At 40.2% G+C, this 25,642-nt stretch overlaps 1 protein-coding gene across 1 annotated transcript in view; it reads left to right on the forward strand.

Annotated features, from left to right (window-relative positions):
- The first annotated feature begins 9,744 nt into the window (after positions 1–9,744).
- LOC146139967 (IgGFc-binding protein-like) overlaps positions 9,745–25,642 on the forward strand; it is a 50,981-nt gene continuing 35,083 nt past the window's right edge. The window contains exons 1-11 of the mRNA XM_083392574.1: positions 9,745–10,164; positions 13,390–13,531; positions 15,459–15,555; positions 16,977–17,120; positions 18,962–19,100; positions 19,517–19,682; positions 20,454–20,601; positions 21,188–21,343; positions 22,157–22,215; positions 23,147–23,301; positions 24,880–24,987. Coding sequence (XP_083248700.1) covers positions 9,745–10,164; positions 13,390–13,531; positions 15,459–15,555; positions 16,977–17,120; positions 18,962–19,100; positions 19,517–19,682; positions 20,454–20,601; positions 21,188–21,343; positions 22,157–22,215; positions 23,147–23,301; positions 24,880–24,987 — 1,734 coding nt within the window. The remainder of the gene's footprint in view (positions 10,165–13,389; positions 13,532–15,458; positions 15,556–16,976; positions 17,121–18,961; positions 19,101–19,516; positions 19,683–20,453; positions 20,602–21,187; positions 21,344–22,156; positions 22,216–23,146; positions 23,302–24,879; positions 24,988–25,642) is intronic.

Raw genomic sequence — 25,642 nt, forward strand, 5'->3', positions numbered from 1 at the left:
TTTAAATTATGTTGATTGTGTAGTTTCCCAGACGAATTACATTTATCAACCATTAGTTACACGTAACAATTATGCTCGTAGCCGAAGGCATAAAAATACCAAACAATAATTACGAGGGTGCTGTTAGGCTTGGTACATTTTAATTTTCCTGCGCTTCAACCGCAAAAATATTAAACATGGGGAAAAATGCGTACATCGGGCGAAGGCTATACGTCATTACAATTAGCTCACTTCCAGAATTAGATTTTAGAAAAATACCCGCAATCTGTCGTAGCCTTAACGGGGGCGAAATGAGGATAGGCTCGCCTCGGACGGTCAAGACCAGTATGCGACTTGATCTCAAATGTCCTGCGAACCAGTGGCACTAAAGAAAGCGAGAGTCCCAACTCTAAGTGGTTCAACACACCCGGGCGTGCGTAGGAGGCAGAAGTCGGCAATTTTGCCTCCAACCAATTGCTGTTTACCGCAGTCGAATGCGGCATAAGCGCCAATTGCGGGTAAAACAGTGCTTGCGTCGGCAAGGCGCAGCCCAACTGCGTTAACCGCCGCCTCTTCACAGGTCGCTTTTAAAACCGGCGCTTGCCGCTCATCGTCGCAGATGTTTAGCAGAAAATCGGCAGATGAGCAATGGTCTTCATGACGCACGTTTCGCTGTGCGTGCCTTTGCAGTGTGAAAGAACGCGGTAAAGCTTTAAATAACCATATAGAACAGGTAAAGAAATACCATATAGAACAGGTAAAGAAATTTAAGCTCCAAAAAGCTACAAATCTACTAATTTGTGGTGCTACATAAGGTTATTGGGTTTATTTAGTGCGAATTTGTGCAATTCGTGAGAATATTTATGGGACTGTGCTTCTTACCTAAATGGTGAGGACATTATGACTAACTATTAATCAAACACTAATAAATATAAAACATTGCATTAAATAAAGTGCTTGGTCAGCGTCTTAATAGACTTAAAATCGTCAAATATCACTACAATATTTAACCTTATCTCCTCAATATGTGCAAGCCGTTTTAATGCCACAATAATCAGTATGTTTTAACATCAAGGTCTACTTCGATCGTTGGTTGAATTCAACTTTAACATTGTTCAAGATTTAAATATCCAATCGATTAAAGAGTTTTCTAGAAAACTTTTCCCTAGTCGGCCTTTGGATGGAAATCGTTGCTCAACTTTATATTAGGACTGGGGTTTAAACTTTAAAGGCACGTTACAATGAATCGCTTGTTATTTGAAGTTTTTCGCATGGCGTAAGTCTTGTCCCGCCCTTCTTCGAATTCTTTGTCCGCACACGAACGGGGGACACGCAGCTGAATTACGTCGTGTAATGCTGCACAGGTCGTTCATGCACCTCGCGTGCGCAATCAACACAGTTCAGCTGAAACGCGGGAAAATCCCGTTGGCGTTAATCGAGGCCAGGCGAAGTTTGAACCGCTCGGCCAAATCCGATTAAAAAGCCTTTTTTTCGTGTAAGGTACATATCATACAATCCCTGGCACGTACTGAGTAGTTCATTGGAGTGCAAAAACTTGACTACAGGCAGCATCGGAACAATCAGCCTTGTGACGAAATCATTACACATTACATTGCATTACGGCCATTAAAATCAGCGAAAGCGATTCCGTGCATGCCGCATTCACGCATTCCACTCGCGAAATGGCGCGAATAAAACGCCAAGTCAGCCCAAGCTGAATGGTTATGACGCAGTTTCGTTTTCTTGATAACGTCAAAGAAATCAAATTCCTCGAAGCGTTTGAAAATCGATCAATCAGCGAGCGAAGGCGATCACCACCAGTTCTGAAGTTTGACGTCATCAGTTATTTAACGATTCCGTTTTATAAACGTTCTCTCTGTGTCGCCACCATAAAAGACGATACGCGTTAACTATCGTGCTCTTGGATTTTTCTTAAAACGTTAGCGCCAGTTTTATATAAGATCGGCGGTCGTTGAATAGCTATGTTTGACGTGGCAAAAAAAGAAATAGATCGAAAAGCGGCGTTGGCATTTCACGCGCTCGAATAATAACTACAGCAATTACATTTCCGGCCAACATTGATCGACATGGCGCGCAAAACGCCAAACGCGCATTGTGGCGCAAGAGTCTTGGCGCCTCGTGCCGCTTCTGCGCATTGCTCCCGTACACTGGCACCCTGACATTTCGCCTGGCGATTTAGCCAAACGTCATCAAAGTTTACCTGTTACGTAGGAGGGAAGCGTTGGCCTCACGACGCCATCATAGCTCTGATCCTGTCACGCATACCAGGGGCGCGCCCGCAGATCGCTTTCCATGGGGGAAGCTTTATTCCCATTTTTTTTATTGTAAACACATGGGGCAAAACGATACAAACGTAATAGCTAAAATTAAGGCATCGTGTAACGAGTGAATATGGCGTTCAAGCACGCAATGCAACGGTTTAACAAAATAGCTTACACCGTAACACGCAGCGTATATGGATATTTATTATCGTTTTGTAAAAAGAGTCCCCATTGAAAAACGGTTCGAAAACCGAGTTTAAGCAATAGCCGATCAGGATAATTTCATTTGCGCGAAAGGTAAAACAAAACATTGTTAATCAAAGTGAACTAACTTAATATGGGGTAATCATAATGTAAAGCCTCCTCCCCCTTGACCCCCCTATTTATCGCACGTTCCCTGTACCGAAGTGCCCTGGTCGGCCGATCAATTCGTCGCAGGTTTGTTTAATGTGTGTGTAATTGCCACTCGTTGTTTAAAGGGCGGATCCTGATCGACCTGGCTAAAACATTAAGGTTTTCGAGAAAGTCACGAGGTTGTGTAGCGGGAAGGTCGTTGATCAACACGATCAAACGCTTGCTGTTTTAATCTATAGTTTGTATTCTGCATCCGAATGTGTGTGTAGTGGCTGCCGTTATTTAAAGCTAGAATCCTATTTCAAAATTGTGAGATTTTTCACTGTTGAGGTTAATGCCGCAACATTAATAAAAACCGCATCGGTAACTCTGTGTACAAAGTCGCACGTTAATTAATGAACAAAACAGTTAAGATATTGGACAGGTCCAGGAATAAACGATAGATGAGGAAGATAGATATCTCTCTAAAGTAGCTCATAACAATTATGTATAGTAAGACAAATTAAATTAGGAATTGAGAAGAAGAATAGTGAGATAAGTTAAAACTGTTTATTCGAAAAACGCAGAATTGTAACTATATTAAACGGACAGTATAACAAACATAAATCAACCCAAATAAAATAGTAACGGAATTCTTATTTAAACCACGTGAAGCATAGGCATACGTTTATTTGTTTAATGTTGTTCTGTTGTTGTTCGTTCATGTCAGTTTGGTTCCACTTTATAACTTTTCGGCCAAAATAACTAACAGTAATGGGGTCAACGTATACAGTCGACGCCACAGCGAAAAGCAACCTTGACCTTGAACGACCTCACTTACGTGGTTCATCACACAGGAGAGCAGCTTTATTTTGGCATCGCGCAACGCAAGTGTGCCTCACACGAAACCCAAGAGACCGGGGTTTTTCCCCAACGACGCGCGATTTATAGCGAGATCGTATGACCTATGCCGAAGTCGGCGGGTCTTTTGTGGCGGCAATTGCCCCGCAATTTTATCTCGGAATCGTGCCTCGCCACAAAGGTAAGGAAAGTATAGGAATCGCGCACAGCGAGATTCGTGAAACGATAAAGCGTCACGATTGGAGCGATAGTGCCCGGCCGCGCCGCCCGACACTCGATCTACAATTTGTCAGCATTTGTAACGATCTTGCGCTTGCCCGCGCCGTCGCTTAAAACAAAAGGTGGTAAGAGGTGAGCGCGCAGTGTTCGTGTTGTTCCCAGCAGAACGAATTGCGCTCCATCAGTCGCCGGTGTGATTTGCAAGAAGGCAGACCCAGTCGTGTATTATGTTTGAACCGCAAGCCGTTTGTTTTCTGAAAGCTTTTAGGACGAAAGAAAATTTGTTGGTCTGTGTAGGTCGATTTGACACTTATTGAAAAACACGTGCCGCTGATGCGCGTAATATTGTCGTAGCGACGTTTTGTTTCCCGGAAGACGATGAATTGTTTGACGAGTGAAAATTTGTCGATCTATATAGGTCGACAATTGTCGCTGATGCGCTTAATTTGTTGTAACATAATTTTGTATTTAGATTGAATTATAATTATTAAAAGGTGAGGAAACATAGATGAATTTGATAAGAAAAAAAACGCGAACACACAACTATATGGTTGGAAATTTAAAACAAATGACCGGGGGCACATTTGGTGATTTGATCGTCCCGTTTTCTTTTCGATTAAAAAAACATAAGGTATATTTACAGACAAGTTACTGTAGCGTTTCCTTTATACCTTTAGATTAGCGTGACTAATAAAAAAGCTGCCACGGTGATATTTATTCTACATAATTGTTAAGCTATAAGGCGTTATTGTTTAAAAAGAACTATTGGCTGCAGTTCGGAAACATTCAAACCAGTAAGAAACAATGCTGTTGTTGTTGCTTGCGTTAGTAATAAATAATGTTGATTGCGTTTGTAATAAATAATAACTTAAAATGTGAATTCTCATCAAGGTTGCAATCATTTTTTTTATCAAGGTTGGCTATCTTTGCTCGGTTATGGTTCTGGCTGTTGAAAAGCACATTATTTATTCGCCAAACCGTGTTAATTTTTGCCTAATCACTGCTCGTCGCGTTACTATTATTTGACAGACCAACTGGTGGATGCCAAAACCACTTGGCGTCACTTGAACAACGTATTGCGTGCAGCCAACCGACTGGTTGCGCAATAGGTAAATGGGGGGTTGATGTCGCTTGCCAATAGACGATCCTCATAAAAAGAAGTCTCGCCCGTGCCAATATGCATGGGCAACTTCGGTCGAAAACGAGTCATGAAACGGCAATAGTGTTGTCACGCAAAGCGCGATGACACTCTACAGCCGGAGACTGGTTTGCATTTAAAGGTTGTTGCGATCGTCGCGACGTGCCCCGGAACTCCGCACAAATTCTGCCGACGCCACAAAAAATTATATAATGTTGAGCGGGTATAAGCGTTACCTTCGTGTAAAATGAGTCAGCTTACACGCCATTGTGTTGATTTATCATTAACCGCACAAAAATAACATAAACGAAACCGTATATTATACAACAATTTTTTTACACTCACAATATTTTGGATTGTTGCATTCAATGTTACTATCAGGGGCTTTTAACAAGTATGAAAATAAATTGTTAAAATAATTATCTATGCTGATGAAATTTACCCTGCCACGTAATATATATAGCCTATAGCTATAATACGTTATTATCAGAATTACATCTTGATTTAAACATGCTGGCGAAACTTACAAAACACATATATTGGAGAAATCAGAACGTGTTTTATCTTCCGCGATCTTACAGAAAAACGAAGATGAGAAAAAAACGGATGTTTCAAGCCGTACGTCAAATGCGCGGGCACCTCTAAGCAATCCTGGCGTGTTAGCAATAGGCTACAAAGGGCTTAACATATCTTTCGTAATCAGCCGATGTGCGTCACAATGCGAGAAGTATTAGCGCCAAAAGCTGAATTCGTTCGGCGGGAGAAACAAAGGCGGTTGCCGGGAGGAGTCCGAAAGGTCGGCGGCGCCGAACGCGCGAAATGTTTAGGCAAACACGTATTCAAGAAGGACACCTCGCACGCCGTCAAATCGCGGAGAAAAAAACGCTCTCGAGTTCCGATTAATTACGACCCAGGCGAAAAAATTAGCTGGCCACAGCTGTGCAGTCCGTGTGGACATAAAGAGTCGGCAAAGCTATCGAACGATTCAATAGTTGTATGAACTCCGCACAAATTCTGCCGACGCCACAAAAAATTATATAATGTTGAGCGGGTATAAGCGTTACCTTCGTGTAAAATGAGTCAGCTTACACGCCATTGTGTTGATTTATCATTAACCGCACAAAAATAACATAAACGAAACCGTATATTATACAACAATTTTTTTACACTCACAATATTTTGGATTGTTGCATTCAATGTTACTATCAGGGGCTTTTAACAAGTATGAAAATAAATTGTTAAAATAATTATCTATGCTGATGAAATTTACCCTGCCACGTAATATATATAGCCTATAGCTATAATACGTTATTATCAGAATTACATCTTGATTTAAACATGCTGGCGAAACTTACAAAACACATATATTGGAGAAATCAGAACGTGTTTTATCTTCCGCGATCTTACAGAAAAACGAAGATGAGAAAAAAACGGATGTTTCAAGCCGTACGTCAAATGCGCGGGCACCTCTAAGCAATCCTGGCGTGTTAGCAATAGGCTACAAAGGGCTTAACATATCTTTCGTAATCAGCCGATGTGCGTCACAATGCGAGAAGTATTAGCGCCAAAAGCTGAATTCGTTCGGCGGGAGAAACAAAGGCGGTTGCCGGGAGGAGTCCGAAAGGTCGGCGGCGCCGAACGCGCGAAATGTTTAGGCAAACACGTATTCAAGAAGGACACCTCGCACGCCGTCAAATCGCGGAGAAAAAAACGCTCTCGAGTTCCGATTAATTACGACCCAGGCGAAAAAATTAGCTGGCCACAGCTGTGCAGTCCGTGTGGACATAAAGAGTCGGCAAAGCTATCGAACGATTCAATAGTTGTATGAACTTCGCTAGGCTGTAAACACGTTGTCGTATTTTTTATTTTATTTTAGCTGTTTTGCGCAGTAAAATCAGGATAATAAGATGTATCATTTTAATAAAGGTAAAGTAGTGGCAGGTATAGGCTATGGTCAAGTTTCGGCAATTGTAGGTAAGTCGAGCTTATAGGGTAGCAAATTTTAGGGAAGGATTTATTTTGCGGATAATGTGTAGCCTCCGGCACACCGTGGGCTTTAGATGGCGTCAATTGAGATGGATCTGTTGTAAAGTCCCAACTCCGCGTTAGAATCGGACAAAGATGTTCAGGAGATTGTTTGGTGAAGTTTTATAGTTACGGTAACTATTTTTAATAGCATTTGGGTTAACATTTTATGGTAAGGTATTATAGGAGAAGACTTTTATGTTTAATTTTTTTTTTAATATTAAGCAATCGTTTGGTTCAGATTACCCATGTGCTTGATGTGTCAGAATCGTAAGTTTTTATTTAGCAATGTTTAAACCGTTGTTGATCTGTTGTTTAGCCAGACTGTTGACCCACGAAGAAATAAAAGATTCAGCAAAATGTGATGATAAAGTATTTGGCGATTATATCGTGAGCAATACGATTGGAATTTAGATATGTCCGCCGAATTTTGAAACACGATATTTCCAGATAGCAAGTTCCCAAATTTAAACGCTTTTTCGATGAGCAATGAGTAAAAACCGATTTGTCCGAAAGGTCAAAATTTCCCTTTTTACCGTTTGTTTATCGCGGCAACCTGAAACCTGGAAAAAATAAAGGCAGCCAAATTCAGGAGATAAACATCAGTTGATTTGGTGTTGCGCTCGTGAAAGAGCGTTTATTGTTTCGAGCAGTTGCCGACGAAAGTATGATGTTTTAGTACCGGTCAGCCCTTGAGGCATGGCATGATTTTACGTTGCGAAGTACGCTAATGTGCACAAGGAACATTCAGGCTACCCTTGTCTCGTTTTGTGGGTATCTGAGTAGGATACTCTCCCAAAAAAATGGGCGAAATTTATGCTTTTCCGTAAGTGTGTGTTTGTAGACGACGTGCATGGGAGATAAAAGAGATAATAATATACTTGACACGAAATTCAGAACCAATTATAACATTCTTCTGGTAAATGAACAACCAAAAACTCTTGGTTAATTTTTTTAACTGTGAAATATTATTCTTAATTGATCTTACTTCCCTTTTCAATAGATAGAAATCGCTCTTCTGGTGTAAACGAAGTATAAACCGACGTTAATCGCCACCAACAAAACAATTTATTGTTTTTAATAAATGAAAATGCAGTTTACAGTTTTTTTTCTGCAATTTAAATGATCTACAGCAAATTTAAGCTAATCTTTGACTAATACCGATGTTGTGTAATTTATTTTCATATTTTGTTCGAATCGTTGTGATTCAGCAAAATTGCAAACTGACCACCAAACAGGGGTGGCGCCAGTGACCTGCGTTGTGTCATCACTAAACGTCAGAAAAAATGCGTTGTACAAAAAAATGAAATGCTGGCACTAGGGTCGCAGACCTCGGGAAATGAATTTTTCTCTATTGTTTTATTAACTGCTCGTGCCTTTCAATATTGTAAAGGCAATAGGTACCCGCCTTATGAAAGTTCTATAACCAGTTAACCACTCGAGTAACGTTTAGGGTTTGACGCTATATTTTATTCTAATTACTCTTTGTGTTAAATTTGTCTCGGTAAGTTAAAGAAAAATATTCAATGCGTTTAAAATATTTAAACCAATTTATTTCATCAAAATATATAGCGATTATTTTATAGTCTACATTTGTAGGGATAAAAACCATTTCTTCTTCGCAATATGATTAACCTCTCCTGTATATCATTTAAAATCGTTTAAGAAGATCCGTTCATTTATGCTACTATTCTTTTCCAACGACTATAATTCGTACAGCGATCAATCCTTTAAACAAACGTGTCGCATTTTGCGTTGACTTATCAAATCGCTGAATTCCGACGAGGAGATTTTGCGATGCAGGCTTAAAACGCCTAAGCACCGGCCGATCGCGAAGCGTCTTATCGTTCACGACCTAATACCTTAAATCGTGCGCTTTTGTGCATCTTTTCAACCGCTTGGTACAGCGACAAAACGTCATAATGCTATACGATGCCGGGCACAACATGCGGGGAAAAACTGGTCGGGTCAGATTGCGAGATATCAACAAAGTGGCTAGATTGCTTGGGCGCGCGATTATAATGCAACGTGAGGCCAATGACACGCCAATGCTTTGGCTGGCGAGAAAACGCTCGGCAGGGATGTTACAATTTTTCTAAATGGCACATTTGCGAGTGGGCAACGATTTTGAATTTCTAAAAAATACCAATTATTGTCATTACGAAAGTTTTTTATTTACTGGTTTGCAATTCAAACACTATTAGTCCCAAAGCGTCATTCTCTTACATGGGTTGTAACTGTTTTTCTTTAACAACGACTAACTGCTACGGTAATATTTAATTCGATAAGTGTTGCGAAAATTCGTGATTGCTTAACGTTTCGCTTAAATCCGGAAGTTATTTTGCTGGTCGTGTCACAAAGGAGGCCATTTTTTATAAGTTCTCGCACGTTTTTCTAAGTTCTCAATATCCAACGTTTTATCAAACAATCAAGCAAAACAAATCAAGATTTGGTTGTTGTTGTTATCGAAAGGTTGCCAAAGCTACTGGCATAAGAACGCATTCCTGGCGTAGGTTACGCAGAATCGCAATTCTGCGCCAGCGTTTAACGAGTCAGTTCTGGGCGATTGGCAAAAATGCACGAGGCCAACTGCGTTTTCTTGGAGCGCGTTCCCGTCTGTGGCGCACTCCTTCATAAACGTCACACACGCGCATAAGTAGCCCCCACTAATTGCCCAGTCTTGCCCATCGCAATTCAACCGCATTGAGCGAGTTCATAAAACCCCTTTAAAAAAGGAAAAAAGGCGCCACCCACTCTCTCCCGCGGCACGCGCTTAAACTGGCGCATATCGCCCATCGCGGTTATTCGCCTATTGTTTATCTCATACTGCATGACAAACCGCTCGCGAGGACAGCACGCGTACGAACGAACAATTCGAGCGACAAGCCGCTAATACGACGACGTGCAATGCACGCAAAAGGCTCAAGCCGCTCGCCCGTTTACCCTGTTAAGCAACGGAACTCTAGCACCTCACGATGTGCACCTTGTACCGCCAGGGTCCGAGTCAGCAGCCGTAGTTTACGAAGTAAAGCTGAGAATACTGAAAACTGCAACTTAAGGAGGCCGAAACGCGACTGCGAAAGGGAACGAAAACCTGAAGAGCAAAAACCGAGCTTTTCACGAGCGAGGATTTCCAAGGATTCCAAACGTAGGAAAGGCGCGATGGTGGTGGACCTGAGGGGCTTCCTCAACAAGGCGCTGGTGCCTGCAGCGGTGCTGTTCGTCGTCGGGGTTTTTGCCGACGCGGCCGCCGTTGATGCCACGCATTACAGGGGCGGAACTATTTCCTGGAAACCGAGCTCCGACTATTCGACCAGCAACCGCAAGGTAAGTGACCCAAACAGTTGTAGCTGATTTTCGCTTATTCGTTATCTCAACTTCAGCGATCGGGTGATACGTGAGCTCTGTATAGGTTTATTTTGCCTAGAACCTAAATCGGGTCGAATTTCTATATTTGGTTGGACATTTGGATTAGGTTTCGCCAAAATTCACTTGACCCTTGTTACATCTTGAACTGCCGAAATTCAACATAATAGGTTCGAAGTCGTTCGGTAAAAGCTTACGTTTAATAATGATTTCTGTCAAACCTTACATTCAAACAAATGAGATGTAAAAATAAGCTTGTTTGATCAGTTACTATATTTGTTAAGGTTTTCCATCTTTAGTGCAATGTTAAATTAGCCGAATTTTACAATTTTGCGTTGTGTTTCTCCACGGTTTGTTTCATCAAAATCAAATTGATACAATTTGCGGTGCTTTTTGCAAGAGGTAAATTTGCAATATCAAGAAACGTGTGTCCAAATTTTTGTAACAAATTCTAATGCTCTTAAAATGACTTGCCCGTACAGGTACAGCTGATTGTGGTCGCACGCCAGCGTTATTAATTACTACCCTTGTAATCGTACTAGTTAAGGAAATGCCCGTTTTTTTCCCGGCGCGTCCTTTTAAATTATGTAACGCAAATCGCTGCGCAATCCGTCCATCGAAAACCAGAACGTCCGCTCGTAACAGAGAGGTGACCGCGATTGACGGTAAGCGACAATTGAAAAGCGTAATGTCAACTCCCGCCGCTTAAAAATTCATGTAGGGGCCGGAAAAATGCGGCTTACGAATCGTCGCCGGGCAGACGAATCGCGGGGCCGCGCGGCCCACACCCGGTACTTTGGCGGCGGCGTACCTGGTCCCCGCAATTTGGCCCGCTTCTAAGCGACGGCGGTAACGCGAAACCGAAATTTTCCCGCGCGACCTAAACGGGCCCTGGCCATTTGTGACTAAATTGTTCTCGATTTGTTGCCTTTGGTATCAAGACCTATATGTAGATGCTACACTTATATCTGTAGTTCGATCTGTAATATACACGGGGATGAAATTTCGGATCGGGTAAAGTGGCATTTGCTGACTGTAAATGAAATGGAAACGAAACTTTTATACATTATTACGAATGTTTTTGGTATTTTTTACCTTTACCTAAAGGCAAAGTGCGTGACATCATGAGCTTACAGCTGAGTTTAGAATCCAAATTGTTTGACTTCTGGTAAAATACTTTGTCTTTTCCGGCAGTTTTATGTTAAAGGCTTAACCATTATTTCAAGTTATACTGTTCTTCCAAACAGGAAAGAATTAGGTGTTTTTATTTGCCCAAATCCAAAGAAGCGTTTAAAATAAGGGTAAAAGTTATAATTTTAAGGCCGCATGCAATCGTGACCCACAACCTTGTTATAGGCATCTCAATTTTATGAGGTTTCCGTGACACCGTCCCCTTCCGGTGCTTGTGCTTTTCGGGCGAAATTTGCGTTTTATTGCGGCTGTCGGAAGGTTAATTGCCAACGGTTCGAGTTTTTTTCTTGCAAAAAAGCAAAGTCGTGTTTTGGGGCCGAAAAGTGATTAGGGAGCACGTGACCAACACGCGTGCGCTATGATCACGTACACACGGCATTGGTTTTGTGCTTTGTTCCGCGATCCCGCCTTGTGTAAGGCGCGGAATTGCAGTTTATGAACTCTGATTTTATGCTTCAAAGCACACCACTAAATGGTCCACTATATACGCTTTCTGTTTATTATGTCATCGTAGTTCTATTTGCGCCGTATTTGAAAGCGGCCATAGTTTTCTCATGCAACCCTATGCCATTATGCAGTTTACCATCAGTAAGAATTAACCCGTTAAATCCTTGTTTTGTGGAAGAGTTGCCTGCTATATTTTATTATGGAGTTGTTAAAATATAAACTTTGTTATGGTGTGTAGTTCTTCCCAATTACAATCTAGAAAGAATGTTATAACAAAAAAATCTAGCTTTGGTTTGGGTTTAAGCCTATTCTTTATTTTAAGAATCTCGCGCTGTTCTCGAACCCCAAACATTTTGCCAGTGCCTCGCCCTTGACAAACAATAATGTGGTGTGTTTTGTCACATTTATCACAATACGATTCCTTTAATTCTACACGGGTTTAAAAAATTCCAGTGTAGCGATTTTAAGGGCAATTGTTTCAGCGTTCTCATAAGCTATTATCGCGTTTACTAATATGGCCGCAGCTTACTATGCGGTTTATTTGTAACTTTTTAAAATCCTGTTTTAAACAGTATTAAAATACTCATACAAACATATTACATATATGAGCGTGTATATAAATGAAAATGCTTTGAGTTTTAAATTCCTATACACACACTATTTTAAACCTAGAAATACGTTAGTTATTGTCATAATACCTAAATATCTTCTCAAACACCAGTTGACGACGGTTGAAGCGTTTTGGCCACCTTGTTTTCCGTCAGAAAGCGGTTACACTGCTCTTTGTAATTTTCCGGGAAACTTTATCACCTTTTGACCTTGGCCACATTATGCCGTGAAACGAGGTGACAACGTTGTCCGATACAATCGCCTAGATCCGCGCCTATTTGCCGATGCTTGCTTAAACGTGGGCGTTGCTTATTATTTGTCTTGCTTGTTTTTTGTACGTTGTTTTTAAATAACGTTTTTAAATAAATTTTGGTAATTTTGCCTATTTGAAAATTGGCATTTGCCAAAAAACTAGACAAAGGCACATTGATATCCTTTAGTTCGGTACATATATGCATATGGTGCACATGAATACAACTACAACAGTTGCTCTTCAATCACGAAAACCTCTACGTTGCTATTCGCTCGTATCGCATATTTTGTCGTTTCGAGCCGAAGTATTTTAACTGTACATAAACTTATTGCCACTTTAAATTAAACCAAACAATAACTGCTACATTAATCCCGTAAAAAACGCCATGTAACCACACTGTGTTGCTATAATTACAAAACAGGACCTGTCGAATTAGTCATGAAAAGAAAAGCGAAAATGAAGCTTGAAGGTCTTGCGATCCGCGTTTACATATCTTGCGTTTAACTTATTCTCACTGTAATTACAAGTAAAGAAATATTTCCTTTTTTACATGTAAACATTACATGAGAAGCGATATAAATAATTTCCCGCCATTCCGTATAACGAAAAACAGCTTTGCACCAACCGATTGTACATTTTTCAGAGAGATTTATATTTTGAATTTAAACATCCTCTTGCCCTTCCAGGTCGAGTTTACGTACAGACTGGCGTGGACGCGCAGTCACACGAAATGCGACCAAGAGACCGTGGACAATCGTGGACTGATTGGCGACAAGGACCTTACGTGGATGTGCCTATCAGGATGCAGCGGACCTGTGTCTCGATCTAGTAAGTCGCGAGCCTTACATGCACATGTGCTGTTATCCGAGCCCCAAATTGATTACGATTTAGTGGCAAAGATATCTTCGGGTTTTAAAGATATCTCACCTTCTTAATGCGTTAAGACAGTGGTTCTCAACCTTTTATGGCTTCCGGCACCCCTCAAAAATAATAAATAGATTTTCAGCACCGCAACTGGAATTTCATTTTACTGAAATGACAATATAAATGAAATTGGAACAACACAACCAACTTAAAACATTTAGGTAAATATCTTTTGATATAATGGTCGCTAATCGTACACAAATAGTTGTTACCAATTAAACAAAAACCAGATGCTTGAAAATTCTTAAATGCCTATTGGCACCCTTGAGCGTTAGAAATGGTAGACCAGGGGGCGCGACACCCCCATTGAGAACCGCTGCGTTAGAAGTTTGTTACGTACGACAAGAGTTGTTGGATGTAAAACTAAGCGCTTACGACTGTGATGTGCGGAATGTGTATTGTGTTGTATTATTAACTGACTCGGGGTAAAACTGATAACCTTGACTACTTTGTTCATGTAATTCCTAAACTTATTTTTGTCGCTGACCTATACGCTGCACGTGTGACGAACATGTTGATTGTTATGACATGCTCTACCTCCGCTTCCCAATGTGGTGTCATTATGATACCTTTCTCATTATTCGTGTTGAAACTTCAGCTGTTGGTATTTTCTATTTGAAGCAAATTAGCCAACACTCTCTTCACAGCTCAAAGCATCCGGTGTACGTCATCCATTTTGCGAATAACAAACTTAGGTTGCTCTTCAATCATGGCAACAAACCGAAATGCCGGAAGAAGTTGACGTATTCAGTACAGTTTTGTTAGGACATGCTTTTTTGCGAAAAGAGCTAATTAGACATGCTTTTTTGCGAAAGAGCAACTATTATTCGCCATGTAACCAAAGCGAGAATAACAACAACACCAAAAGGACAACAACAAATCATCTAGTATTTAGCGTTACGTAATCCTTTCGAAACGCCGCGTTGTCATTAGTTAGTCTGGCATAGGACGTTTGTTATGTCTATTAGATCCGAATTACAGTTTGGTCTACGCTGCGTAACAATGCCATTGCCTTATAAGTCTATTTCGGTCCCCAATGGAGTGAACGTGATGCGTTCATTGAATGTATCGAATTGAACTCTAGGGCGGTTTTGCAAACGAGCGCTGGATGTATCAATGCATCGCGTCTGATTTGTTAAAGTTTTGGCGCTTGGAGTATCTTTTTACCATATTTGCACCGTCGCGTATCTGCTCCGTTGCTTTGACGTAAAGACTGTCTGTTGCATTAAACCTATTTCTCGCCAAATCCTCACTCTTGGACATCGACAAGGTTTTCAGGATTTTTTACGTCACTTCCACGTTTGTGATTAATCGGCAAATGCACACGGCCTATACGTAGTAACTCCTGTATTTTGAAGCGAGGCGTCATTGACGTGAACTTCCAAGAAAGCCTTGTCGGTGACGTAAATAACAAACACGCACAAAGTCACGTATACACACAGCGACATGACGGGTTTAAGGAGAAACCACCCAAAAATTATTTCTGCTTTGCATGAGTTCAAACCTGTCCCATTTAGAGTGTAAAAGGCTTATTACCGTTTTTCACAAATGCACTATCCAAGAAAAATTTTTAGGTCCATTTTCTTGCCACTTATTTGGCCTTAACCAAAGTCGATTTTAGCTATTTGAAACGTGTTTGACGTTTACCCAGTTATATTTAAAGTACAAAAGTACACAACAAACCTGTATCTTAGTAATGAACGATAAGCTATATACACTAATTATGTCGAATTTCGTAAACATAGATTAAATATTTATTTCGTGTTTGCATGTTACCCTATTATATATTTATCATTGGGCAAACTAAGTGATATGCGAAATGTCCTTTTAGGAGTACATTGTACGAACTTCAGCGAACCTCACGACTGGTCTACAGGAGAAAACACCTTCGAACACGTGTTTCAAGACGACCGACTCTTTGAAATTTCGTAAGTATTATTACTGATGTAACATGTTTACAAGACAAGGAGAACAAATATCGAAAAGGCGCGTTTTAATCTCACAAACTTGATACTTAGTATTTGCAAGTTAGACAAATTAGGACGCTGGAAAAAATAAAAAAGACGCCTTAACTGTTCGCAAAGCTTTAACGGGTTGTGGTATCAAAAGATGACGTATTTCATTGTTCGTCCTATAATTCCTGTTTAGTTTTTTCTGCTCGAGTTTTGTCGGCGACAGCCACGACAAGGTTCCGGTAAAGCAGTTTATGGATCATGTCACGGTAAAGCGATTAAAGGCACTTATAGAAGCGTTGATTTTCAGTCCGTTGTTTAATCGTTGGCTTGCCGAGAATCCTGAAATCCAAGCACCGGTAAATAATGCAACAATGACTTATCCAGCGTTGAGCTTTGATCACCTTGAACTACTTAAAATCACCTTAGCTACAATCCGCCTTAACGTTTAGCGATTCGGCAAACACTTTCCATAAGGAAGTTGAAAGGTTTCTCCATCAATTTACTTCCATCATTAGTAAACTCGCGTAATTCCTCATGTCAGCTAAAACATATTGGAATGAAGATTCTGTTGGTTATGACGTATGCGCTGTAATAAAACAAAATCTAATTTGGCACTGAACCAATGGAAACGATTTTAATTTGAGGCTTTACGAGAAAGTCATTTAAGCAGAATTGATTAAAACACCCAAACGTCCTTCACTTTTAGTTGAGGAAAATGTCACTGATGACGTAAGACAATAATGATTTAGGCCTACAACGATTTATGCGAAGGGATATTGTTCCCATTATAGCAAGTTACATACGGCGCTTTTAGCTTAAAAAGGCGGTTAATAGATTTTCGCACAGACCAATAATCAAAATCAGTGGTATGCAGTCGAGAAAATTCGAGTTTACATCAAACTATAACGTCCTTAGTATTTTGCTGGTAGTTGGGAGCCAAGGGTAGGATTTGCCCCGTATGTGGTAAAACGGTTTAACAAACTGTATACTGCTTTTGTTTCACGATCGTCCGATTTGCATTCACCACAATCGGATTAAGCCTTTTTCGGCATGTAACGACAATGCACAGGAAAGAATCGGATTAAGGAACCGGTGACGTGGAAATATACATTTAAACACGCGCGCATTGCAAAATATTTTGAGTTGAGATCGCCTCAATTTAGGTTCCTTTGATAACAACAAACTGGATTTCAAGCACTACAAGTCCACGATGCCTCGATTGTTATTAGGAATTTACTAAGTTGGATAAACCCCAAGACAATAATATAAATCGCTTTAATAAACGTGTAAACCAGTGTACTTGCCCTCCAAACCTTACCTCGACTTGTTTTTTGGCTATATAAACGTAGAAAGAGTCGATTTTGGGGCAAAAACACAGAATATTTTTTGAACAGGTACATGCATTGCTGCTGGGCGGAAACGAACAACACAAACGCCAACACTGAGTGGGCGATGACCACTAAAGTATTACTGGGAAACAGGAGCGACACCGGAACGGTCAACAGCGCCCCTATTGTCCATTCGCCTCTTACTATTCGGTGAGTGTATTTAGTTGGCGATTAGAATAGGTCCATCGAGAGAGAGAAGAGGTGTGTTGGAACTTCATAAATTTACTATTTGTGGTCGAAATATTTAAAAATATGCGGCTTCTGATTTTATTTGTGATAAAATTTGTTGTAACCGACTTTTATTAGAAGTATACAATAAATCAAGATTGGCATAAAAACGATGACTGACAGAAAATGTTTTTCTGGAGTTAGTGTGTATTTTTTACTATAAACGCAATTCTTAATACTTACCGAGCTTCAAAGGTAGGTTTGTCAATATATATTGCCTAAATCACTCAAACAAGTATATTGCCTGAATTACTCATTTGAAAAAAATAGGATGTTCCTATTGTTTTGCAAATGCTCGATGTGTCCCCCCTCTATTTTTCATACAATTGTTATCATTAAAAAAACTCAGTGGTAAATACAATACCTGACAAAATTGATATAGACGAAAGAGTGAGTTTTCAATTTTTAGTTTATAAAGTGCTATAGAATTACTTCGCGGAAATCTAAATGGACTATTTGTATAATGGCAACCGAAAGGAGTGGTGTTTTGTTAGAGAAACAGATGGGAGAGGTAGACCAGCGCCTCGAAATTCCCGTAACTTTAATCATTACCTATATATGAACAAAACCACAAACTGCTGATAACTCAAAGTGGCGTTCGATATGAGCACCTGTTTCGCGACGTTGTTAAAAATCACATCCTATACGACTTGCCAAAGCCGGTGGTTATGGCCCTCCAAATGAGTGGTCGGAAGGCTTAAGAAGCCGCCAAGTTACGTCATTTAATCGAGCCTCAATTGACGATCCCGCGATAAGGCGGTTACAAAGAGTGAAATATGTCCCGAGGCATTGTCGATAAAGCAGGGCATGTATGGTGCTGCAATGTTGTAAGGGGAGTTGCAGAAACTTGAACCACGTACCCTGTATAGTTATAAAACCGCACAAACTTTACATATACTTTAACATATACGGCTTGACAGTCGCCCGATTAATCCAGCAAGTCGGCAAACGTTGTTTAGCCAAAAGCGGTGGTTTTTGGCGTTGCGGTCATTGCTGGCGATTAACGAGGCGTATTGCGGCAATCGCTTTAGAGGATGGTAATTAGTAAAGTCCAAAAAATGTCAAGGGCGTGGCTAGCTTTAATTCGAAAATCCCCTTATTTGGCATTGAACAGATTGGGCAAGCGATAACACTACAAAATTAAATTGGTTTAATTTGGTTATGCCGGAAAAGTTACAAGTTCATGCCTAAACTTTTGTTTGCTAACTTTAATGTGAATTTTCGTCCAAATATTTGACTGTTTGGTTACTTTGCTTATAGAGCTTTGATTTAAATTTGTTTTCTGACTATGCAAATTTATCTCTGAAATTGTAAAAGTTTTTACCTAATTTTTGCCAAGTTTAACGTTTTAAAAGAGAATTTATAGACTGGCGATTTTATTAGTTCAAAAGGCGAAAATAAGGGCGGAGCCTACAGCAGTGATTCTTAACCGGGGTTCCGCGGCACACCAGGGTGCCATTTTAACGCTCGAGGGTGCCTAGAGATATTTCAAATTATTTAGGATGCCAATTTTTGCTCTATTGGTAAGCTTCTTGGTACAATTTTTTGTGTACAATAAGAGTGCCAAAATTAAAAAAAAAATTTAAACCTTGTTGCATAGTTAATGTGCTGTTTCAATCCTGTTTATTGTACCGTTACAAATCAGCAAAAATACAACTATTTATAGTTTATCTAGGGTGCCGCAAGCCAAAAAAGGTTGGGAACCACTGGTATAGTCGATTTCACGAATATTTCAGGTATAAAAATGCTATATTTCCTCGCAGAATCGACAGTGGCGTTCCGTCCACAATCCAACTGAATATTAACGATCCTGATGGCGACAACGTCACTTGTCGACTTGGAAGGGAATTCGCCGAATGTGGACACGCCTGCGATTTGCCGAAAGACTTTCAGCTCGACCACGTGAGCAAACGCGTTGGTTTTTTCTTGATGAGCGTTAAGCTTAATTTGTTTGCGTGAGACACTCCTTGTATTAAACGAGATGTAAATTCAATCAATCCGTTTACCCTTCGATTTTGATCAGTTCTGTGTAATTGGATAAAGGTGGTGCCATGGTAAACAACAGGCCTATTTGTTATTCCTGGGATAAATAATACTGTCTTGCCCTATATCCCAATAATTATTAAAATTAATAAAATACCAGTTTCTTTTTATTTTTAAAAAGGACGGACGTGCATTTTTCATGACATAAGTTAAAACACCTTTTTAACGCACAATATTATTTTAAACTTTTTTACCATGCAAATTTAAAAAAAGGAAAACCTGACATAAATTGTTCGTTGAAAAACGAGAAGTCATAAACGCGTGCTTATCGATAGGTCAATTGCCGCCTGACTTATACGCCCAGCGAGAATGTGACAGGCAATGCAGCCGTTTCCCTGTTGGTGGAGGATTACCACCAAGACGGCTCGATCTCTGTGGGACTTTCTCGAGTGCCTCGCATTTCGCCGCTCAGCTCCACGCCCTTTCAGTTCATCGTGCAGAGTAAGTTGGGGGACCTGAGTTACAACGACTGCGGTCGTATTGGACACGACTTGCGTTCTTGTTCTTTTCTGCGTTTTGGGCATCGCTGACGCGTCGTTGGCATGAAAGATACGTTATCGCGGGTTTTATCGTTTCGTATTAATCTAACAGAAACTTTACACTTTGTATCTAAATTTGACTCGAAAACTTAAATTTGTCCATACATATTTTCACTCGCCATGACAGTTAATTACTATTAACAATTCCAATCTACTATGTGTTGTTGCTGAAGTAGGCCTACCATCGCTTGTAAGCTACCGCAGGCAAAACTGAGTAAATCTTTACAGAGAGCATGGGCTCTTAAAATATTTTTACCGCGGGGCTCTACAATTTTTACAATTTTTTTTCTTCGCGTGGACCACGGAAAGGCCAGAAATTGTCAACAATGACGTCACAATCAAATAGGCTTCAGAAATATGCTGATTTTTTTTTATAAATTTACGTCACAATACAAATACACATTCAGTGCTAAAATGTTTTCTTTTTAATTAAACTCCTTTCTTTGAAAAATGAATTTTAAAAAATACACTCATATTTCAATTTGGCCTTCATGGCCCCAATAAAATTAGTTCACAGACCCCAAGAGGCCCATGGACCCGGTTTAAGAAACCTTTGCTATAAAGTCTTTACTCCGGAACTCTAACAAAAGGTTAAGGCTACTTGTTGATTGACTGTAGGTAAGAACTTGTCAGTGTTTTGTAAACTATTATCACGTTAATTTTATTCTACCAGTCGGCGATCCAGCACCTAAGGCAAAGGATTGCAGCCAGGGCTTGCCAGATCTGAAGCTGGGCGCTAACAAAAACCACGTTACCGTTGTAAAGGTGGGCCGACGATTCACGATGGACGTCAGCGCATCGCCGTGCGACTCCAGAACCAGGTGAGTGTTTTCAGTGTTCAGGTGCCATTGATTTTTTGTTTTAGTTTCAGTTTGCGGAAGATTAATTTATATTCGACAAGCTCTGTGTTTTGTGACAATATGCCTACTTCAGCAATTTGTTGTTTGACATCATTTTTTTTTAAGTTTATATATAGGTCTTAGGTATAGGGAACTTTTTATCCTATACCAGCTCACTCCTGCATCAGCGCTATTTTTTATTTCCTTTTATTTGTAGTTTATTTGTGTTTACTGTTGTTGAACAGAAATGATATTGCCTTTATTGGCGTAGGCTAACTGCATTAATCGGAATTTTAATAAAATGTTTGAGTGTTTTTTAACCTTTGTGATTCGTTTTGGATCCATTTAAAAGTACTTTTCTTAGACCATTTTGATGACACTTAACCTAAATTTACAAAGCAATAAGGAATTGTAGTTCTTTAGTATAAAAACTCGAATTGTATTTTGCGAAAGAAGTACTTGTATTTTTTAAAATGCCAAAATATACTCTTCAGGTTAAAAAATGTGAAACAGGTACAGAAAGTGTTTTGAAACGTCAAAAGGTTCGAAAATTGTCTTGATTCTGTAGAATTTCCGGCTTTTCGATCAACGGCCCGAACGGCACAGCCCTCGGAGATTTCGTAACTGTGGGCGGCGGCGCAATGCGCACCCAGCTGTCGTGGTTACCGCGCGAAGGTCAAGAGGGTCGCTTTAACGTCTGCGTGTCGGCCCAGGCTGTTACAAAGTAAGTACGAAACCTTTGTTGAACTTGCTCACCTAAACCTATAGTTAGATATTCGATTGACTCTGTCGACCTTATGGCCCCTGCCTTTTGGGCGTCGTGGAAATTTCGCAGGGGAAGGTGTAGTGTATATTTGACAGCTTTGTGACGTCACAAAATCATGAATAGAAATCCAAGTTTGAAAAATAACAAGAACGTTAGTTGGCTTTAAATATTACTATCAATCGGTTTAACTTTGTGGTAAAACCGTATCCTCGAACAATGACGCTATCTGTATGCTGAATAGCGTAATACAATTAAGAAGAGTCACGGTATCAACTTAACCGAAAACCGGAGTGACGAAATACTACGGTTGTGAATTAATTTGATGACGTTAATACAGTAATGTTGTAAAACAAAACGTGACTTAGTACGACTGCAAACTTAACGTTCGCAATACAGCCTTGTTTGCAGACTATGACCAAAAAAGTATTTACCTATTTCATGTGACATCTACTTTTGATGGTGTATTCTTTGTATTTAAAGCATTAAACATAAAGTAACAAAAATACATGTTGAAAATCACGCGCTTTGCTGTTCCTATAAGCTTAGCTCCAGGGGTTATGTACCGGTAAAAGCAGGATGGATAAGATCATTCACGCCAATGTGTTTTTCTGTACGTACGGTAATAGAAGTGCCAGTAAAGTTTGCTTGGCAGACAAATGGAATACATATAAATGACGAACGGGTGCCGACGTGAAAATTGCTCACTTGTGTTGGTTTGGAGATAACGGGCTTTGAGCCAATCCCTGATTTTGTTCTGCTGATGTTTTTCAGATTGTCAAGAACCTATAGAATATCGGACGAAGTGTGCGTCACCGTTCTTGTCGAACCTGGTAAGCGTCTTTATTGGTATATCGCATTTAACAAACTCTTCACTGTGAAATCAAGTTTACAAAATTTTAACAAGCCTAAGGCATGACAGGATTTTAATCCAGTAGGTTTTCAACGAGTAACCTGCTTAGATGCAGTCCTATACAATCCGCTAGACTTCGAACAGATGTTGGCCACTTACAACACTTACAAATGACATAAGCTATTGCTGCCAGGCAAACTATATAATGGAGTGTAGCTCTTCCAGCAGTATATATAATATAATCGACGTTTCGACGTGCTATACAGAACGTCTTCAGTTCTGTAAAACAAGATTCCTTATAAATCGACAAGTAACAATTTGTGCGATTGCAAACTCGTTTGGTGCAATAGCGCGCGATAGCTTATCGGCATTAGACACGTCAGGTTTTACGTTCATGGTGCTGGCGCGTAAATGGATGTTCCACGACTGAAGAAAACCTCGCTTGTGGTAATCGGTTTCCTTCGTCAACACCTGAGCAGCAGAAAAGTTAATGCTGTGCTTGTGGGTAGTTGCATGGCTTGCCAACGCTGATTTCTTGGCATCCTACTTACCCACATCCCTTTCGTGCTCCTTCCGGCGCGTATTTAAACATCTAGCCGTCTCCCATTTAAACATCTACCCGTCTCCATGTAAATTTCGTCACATTCATCGCACGGTATAGCATACACCACACCCCTTGTCGCAGTGACCCGGTTGATGCAACTGCGACAAGGGGTGTGGCGATTGGGTTTTCTCATATCCTCACAATGCTCAAAAAGTGGTTAAAATACGGCGAGCCATTACTAAAAATGCCTGCCTTGCAAACCCCTGCAGCGCGCCCGAAATTGGTACAGGGACATGCTGGGTTTCGCTTTGATTGACGTGCGACAACATTTCCCGTCGATTTAATCACGCGCTGAACTTGCTTGCAGCGGTGGCCTACTGCCGGGGATCGGGCGGGATGCACTTCATCACTTTCGACGGGCTGCGCTACACCTTCAACGGCGGCTGCCGCTACCAGCTCGCCCTTACCACGTTCGACCCTCTGTCCAGCGTTGGCCAGCAACTGCAGTCATTTAACATCACCGTAAGTTGTCGGACGCCTATTTGTATATACTTACATAATTACGTATACGTGTCAAAAACAGCGTCGAAATTCAAATCGTTAAGTTGTTTGCACAAAGGCGCAAATTTTTATGGTTTATTACTTTATTACAAAGTTTGTCGCAAGGTAATGCTGCTATTCACACCACTTATTATTTTCAATTGATGAAGCTAAACTTCGTATAACAAGTTAAAGCGTTTGCTTTGGATACGACACTTCTTGTTTTTGATTATTTGTATTGTTTTTGATTAATACCGATTATTTAGTTAATATTGGTGCGATGCATTGAATTACTATTGTGAATTACGTGAAGCGATCTGACAATTACTTCGTCTAAGTTGCGTCATGTGGTGACGATGCTTACATTACGATGTACGGCAATGTCCAAGTGGATATGCGCATAAGACCAATGTATAATGCGAAATTGTCACCGTTTCTCATACTATACCTTTCTATGACGTTCTAGTTGCGTAGTTTCAACGAAATATGGTCGTAAAGTTTAAATCATGGGAAGCCGTTTGTAATTTGCGCTAACGAAGTTCTACTGGGTTTTTATATTTTGTTCGAAGTTTGTACTGTGAACCCCGACCGTAATATATTTTGCGGTACATCTTCCATAATGACGTAAGGTGCGGTTTAACGTATAGCCCCGATTTCACTGTTGTTGCTTACAAAGGCTAATACACTTGTGTATTGTCTTAGCAATTTTGGGATTATTTCCTACCAAGTGTCAACGCACGAACCAGTGCTGTATTGGCATACCGTAGGAATTGCAGGTCTCCTTTAAATATTCCCAAGCAGCCTCCTTAGGTTATGCGCCCCTCGGCTATGCGTTGTTTAGCAACAATAGCCGAGAAATGCGCGTAATCGTTTTGTAACAGTAGATGCCCTGTTATAACGTCTCCATGGAGTTTAAGATAAAGCCGCAAGACAGCGATTTGCCTTTGTGGTGCCTAAACGTCATGCAATCTGAGAATTAGCCACAGCGCTCCTAATATATAGGATTACTGGAGGAATAGCGTATTCGTGTCACGAATTCTTTATCGGCTCGTTAGGAGAATGATGCGAAATGAAGCCCAAGGAATGCCAAAAGTTACAGGATACTGCGTGTTCCTGCTAGTCGTCCCGGTTAAGGTTATCAACTTTTTGCAATAACCTAACCCTATAATGCGTAAGTTTTAGAATCTGGTGGAATCCAGTTGATTTTACTGACCATTTGTCGATGACCTTAATACTAACGTAAATTATAGCAGTATTAGCGATTGAATATTTCGTTTTTGAATGCGAAATTTTTTTGCATATCTAAGCTTCGTATTGTTAAATAGTATTTGTATCAAATATTTAGAAAAGAAAAGTGAAAAAATTCCTGTGGCGCAACAGTAACTATATAGATGACCCAAAATAACTATACTATGTATAAACTACAGCGGCTGGCGATTCTAGATAAACCAAAAACTAGTCTAACTCTATGGTCGACTTTTTAGACTTTAAAAGCTCCAAATTAGATAATTTAAATTTAATTTTAAAAAATACTTATTTACCTTTTATTCTCGTCATCAGGTTCTCAACGACTTCAGTTTGGGTTCGGACGGGCGCCCTCATGTGCGCAGCATTCGCATCACCATAGCAACAAAGACGATCGAGCTAAGAAGGAACAAACGTATCATGGTGAGCTACACGTTGGTCGTTCTATTACAACAGGGGCTTCGTTTTTTAGCGCTGCCCGTCGTTTTTCGGATATGCAGGCCACATTTGGTTGTTTTTGTTTTTGCCGAAAATCCATACAGCACAAGGCGTCTTCTATAGAATTGTTCCAAGCTCAACAATAATTCATTATTCGATGGGTGGAAAGTGGTTGCACGTTTTTCCATTGCCACATCCCCTAAACAGCAGTGCACAGTCGGGTCAGAATACCGAATGCAAAGTCTTAATTTTAAGGCAACATTTATTCAGTACAAACTACACATTGTCTGCATTACGCTCGAAAAGCACTATAATAGCTTATTCTACTTGAACGTGTCATTACAACAAAGCTAAACACCATTTTCGCAAACTAATTTATATAGACACAAGTAAGACTTAAATCTGTACCTGATGGCAGATTTTAAGCAAGTCCGCAATTTACGCTTTCCGAATATGCTTTATAGACCTTCTATATTACAATAATAATAATCGTTGGTTGTGCAATATTTCGTGCAATAAAGACACACGCTAATGAACTTGTCATGCAAAATTTAAATTTCCAATAGCTGACTAAATATGTCGGTCGTGTCAATAGGTTAATTTAATGAGTTTCGTTACGTTTCAAGCGATTCGTAAGGTT

The sequence above is a fragment of the Ascidiella aspersa genome, chromosome 6 (assembly GCF_963924565.1).
Source record: "Ascidiella aspersa chromosome 6, kaAscAspe10.2, whole genome shotgun sequence".
NCBI classification, from domain to species: Eukaryota; Metazoa; Chordata; class Ascidiacea; order Phlebobranchia; family Ascidiidae; genus Ascidiella; species Ascidiella aspersa.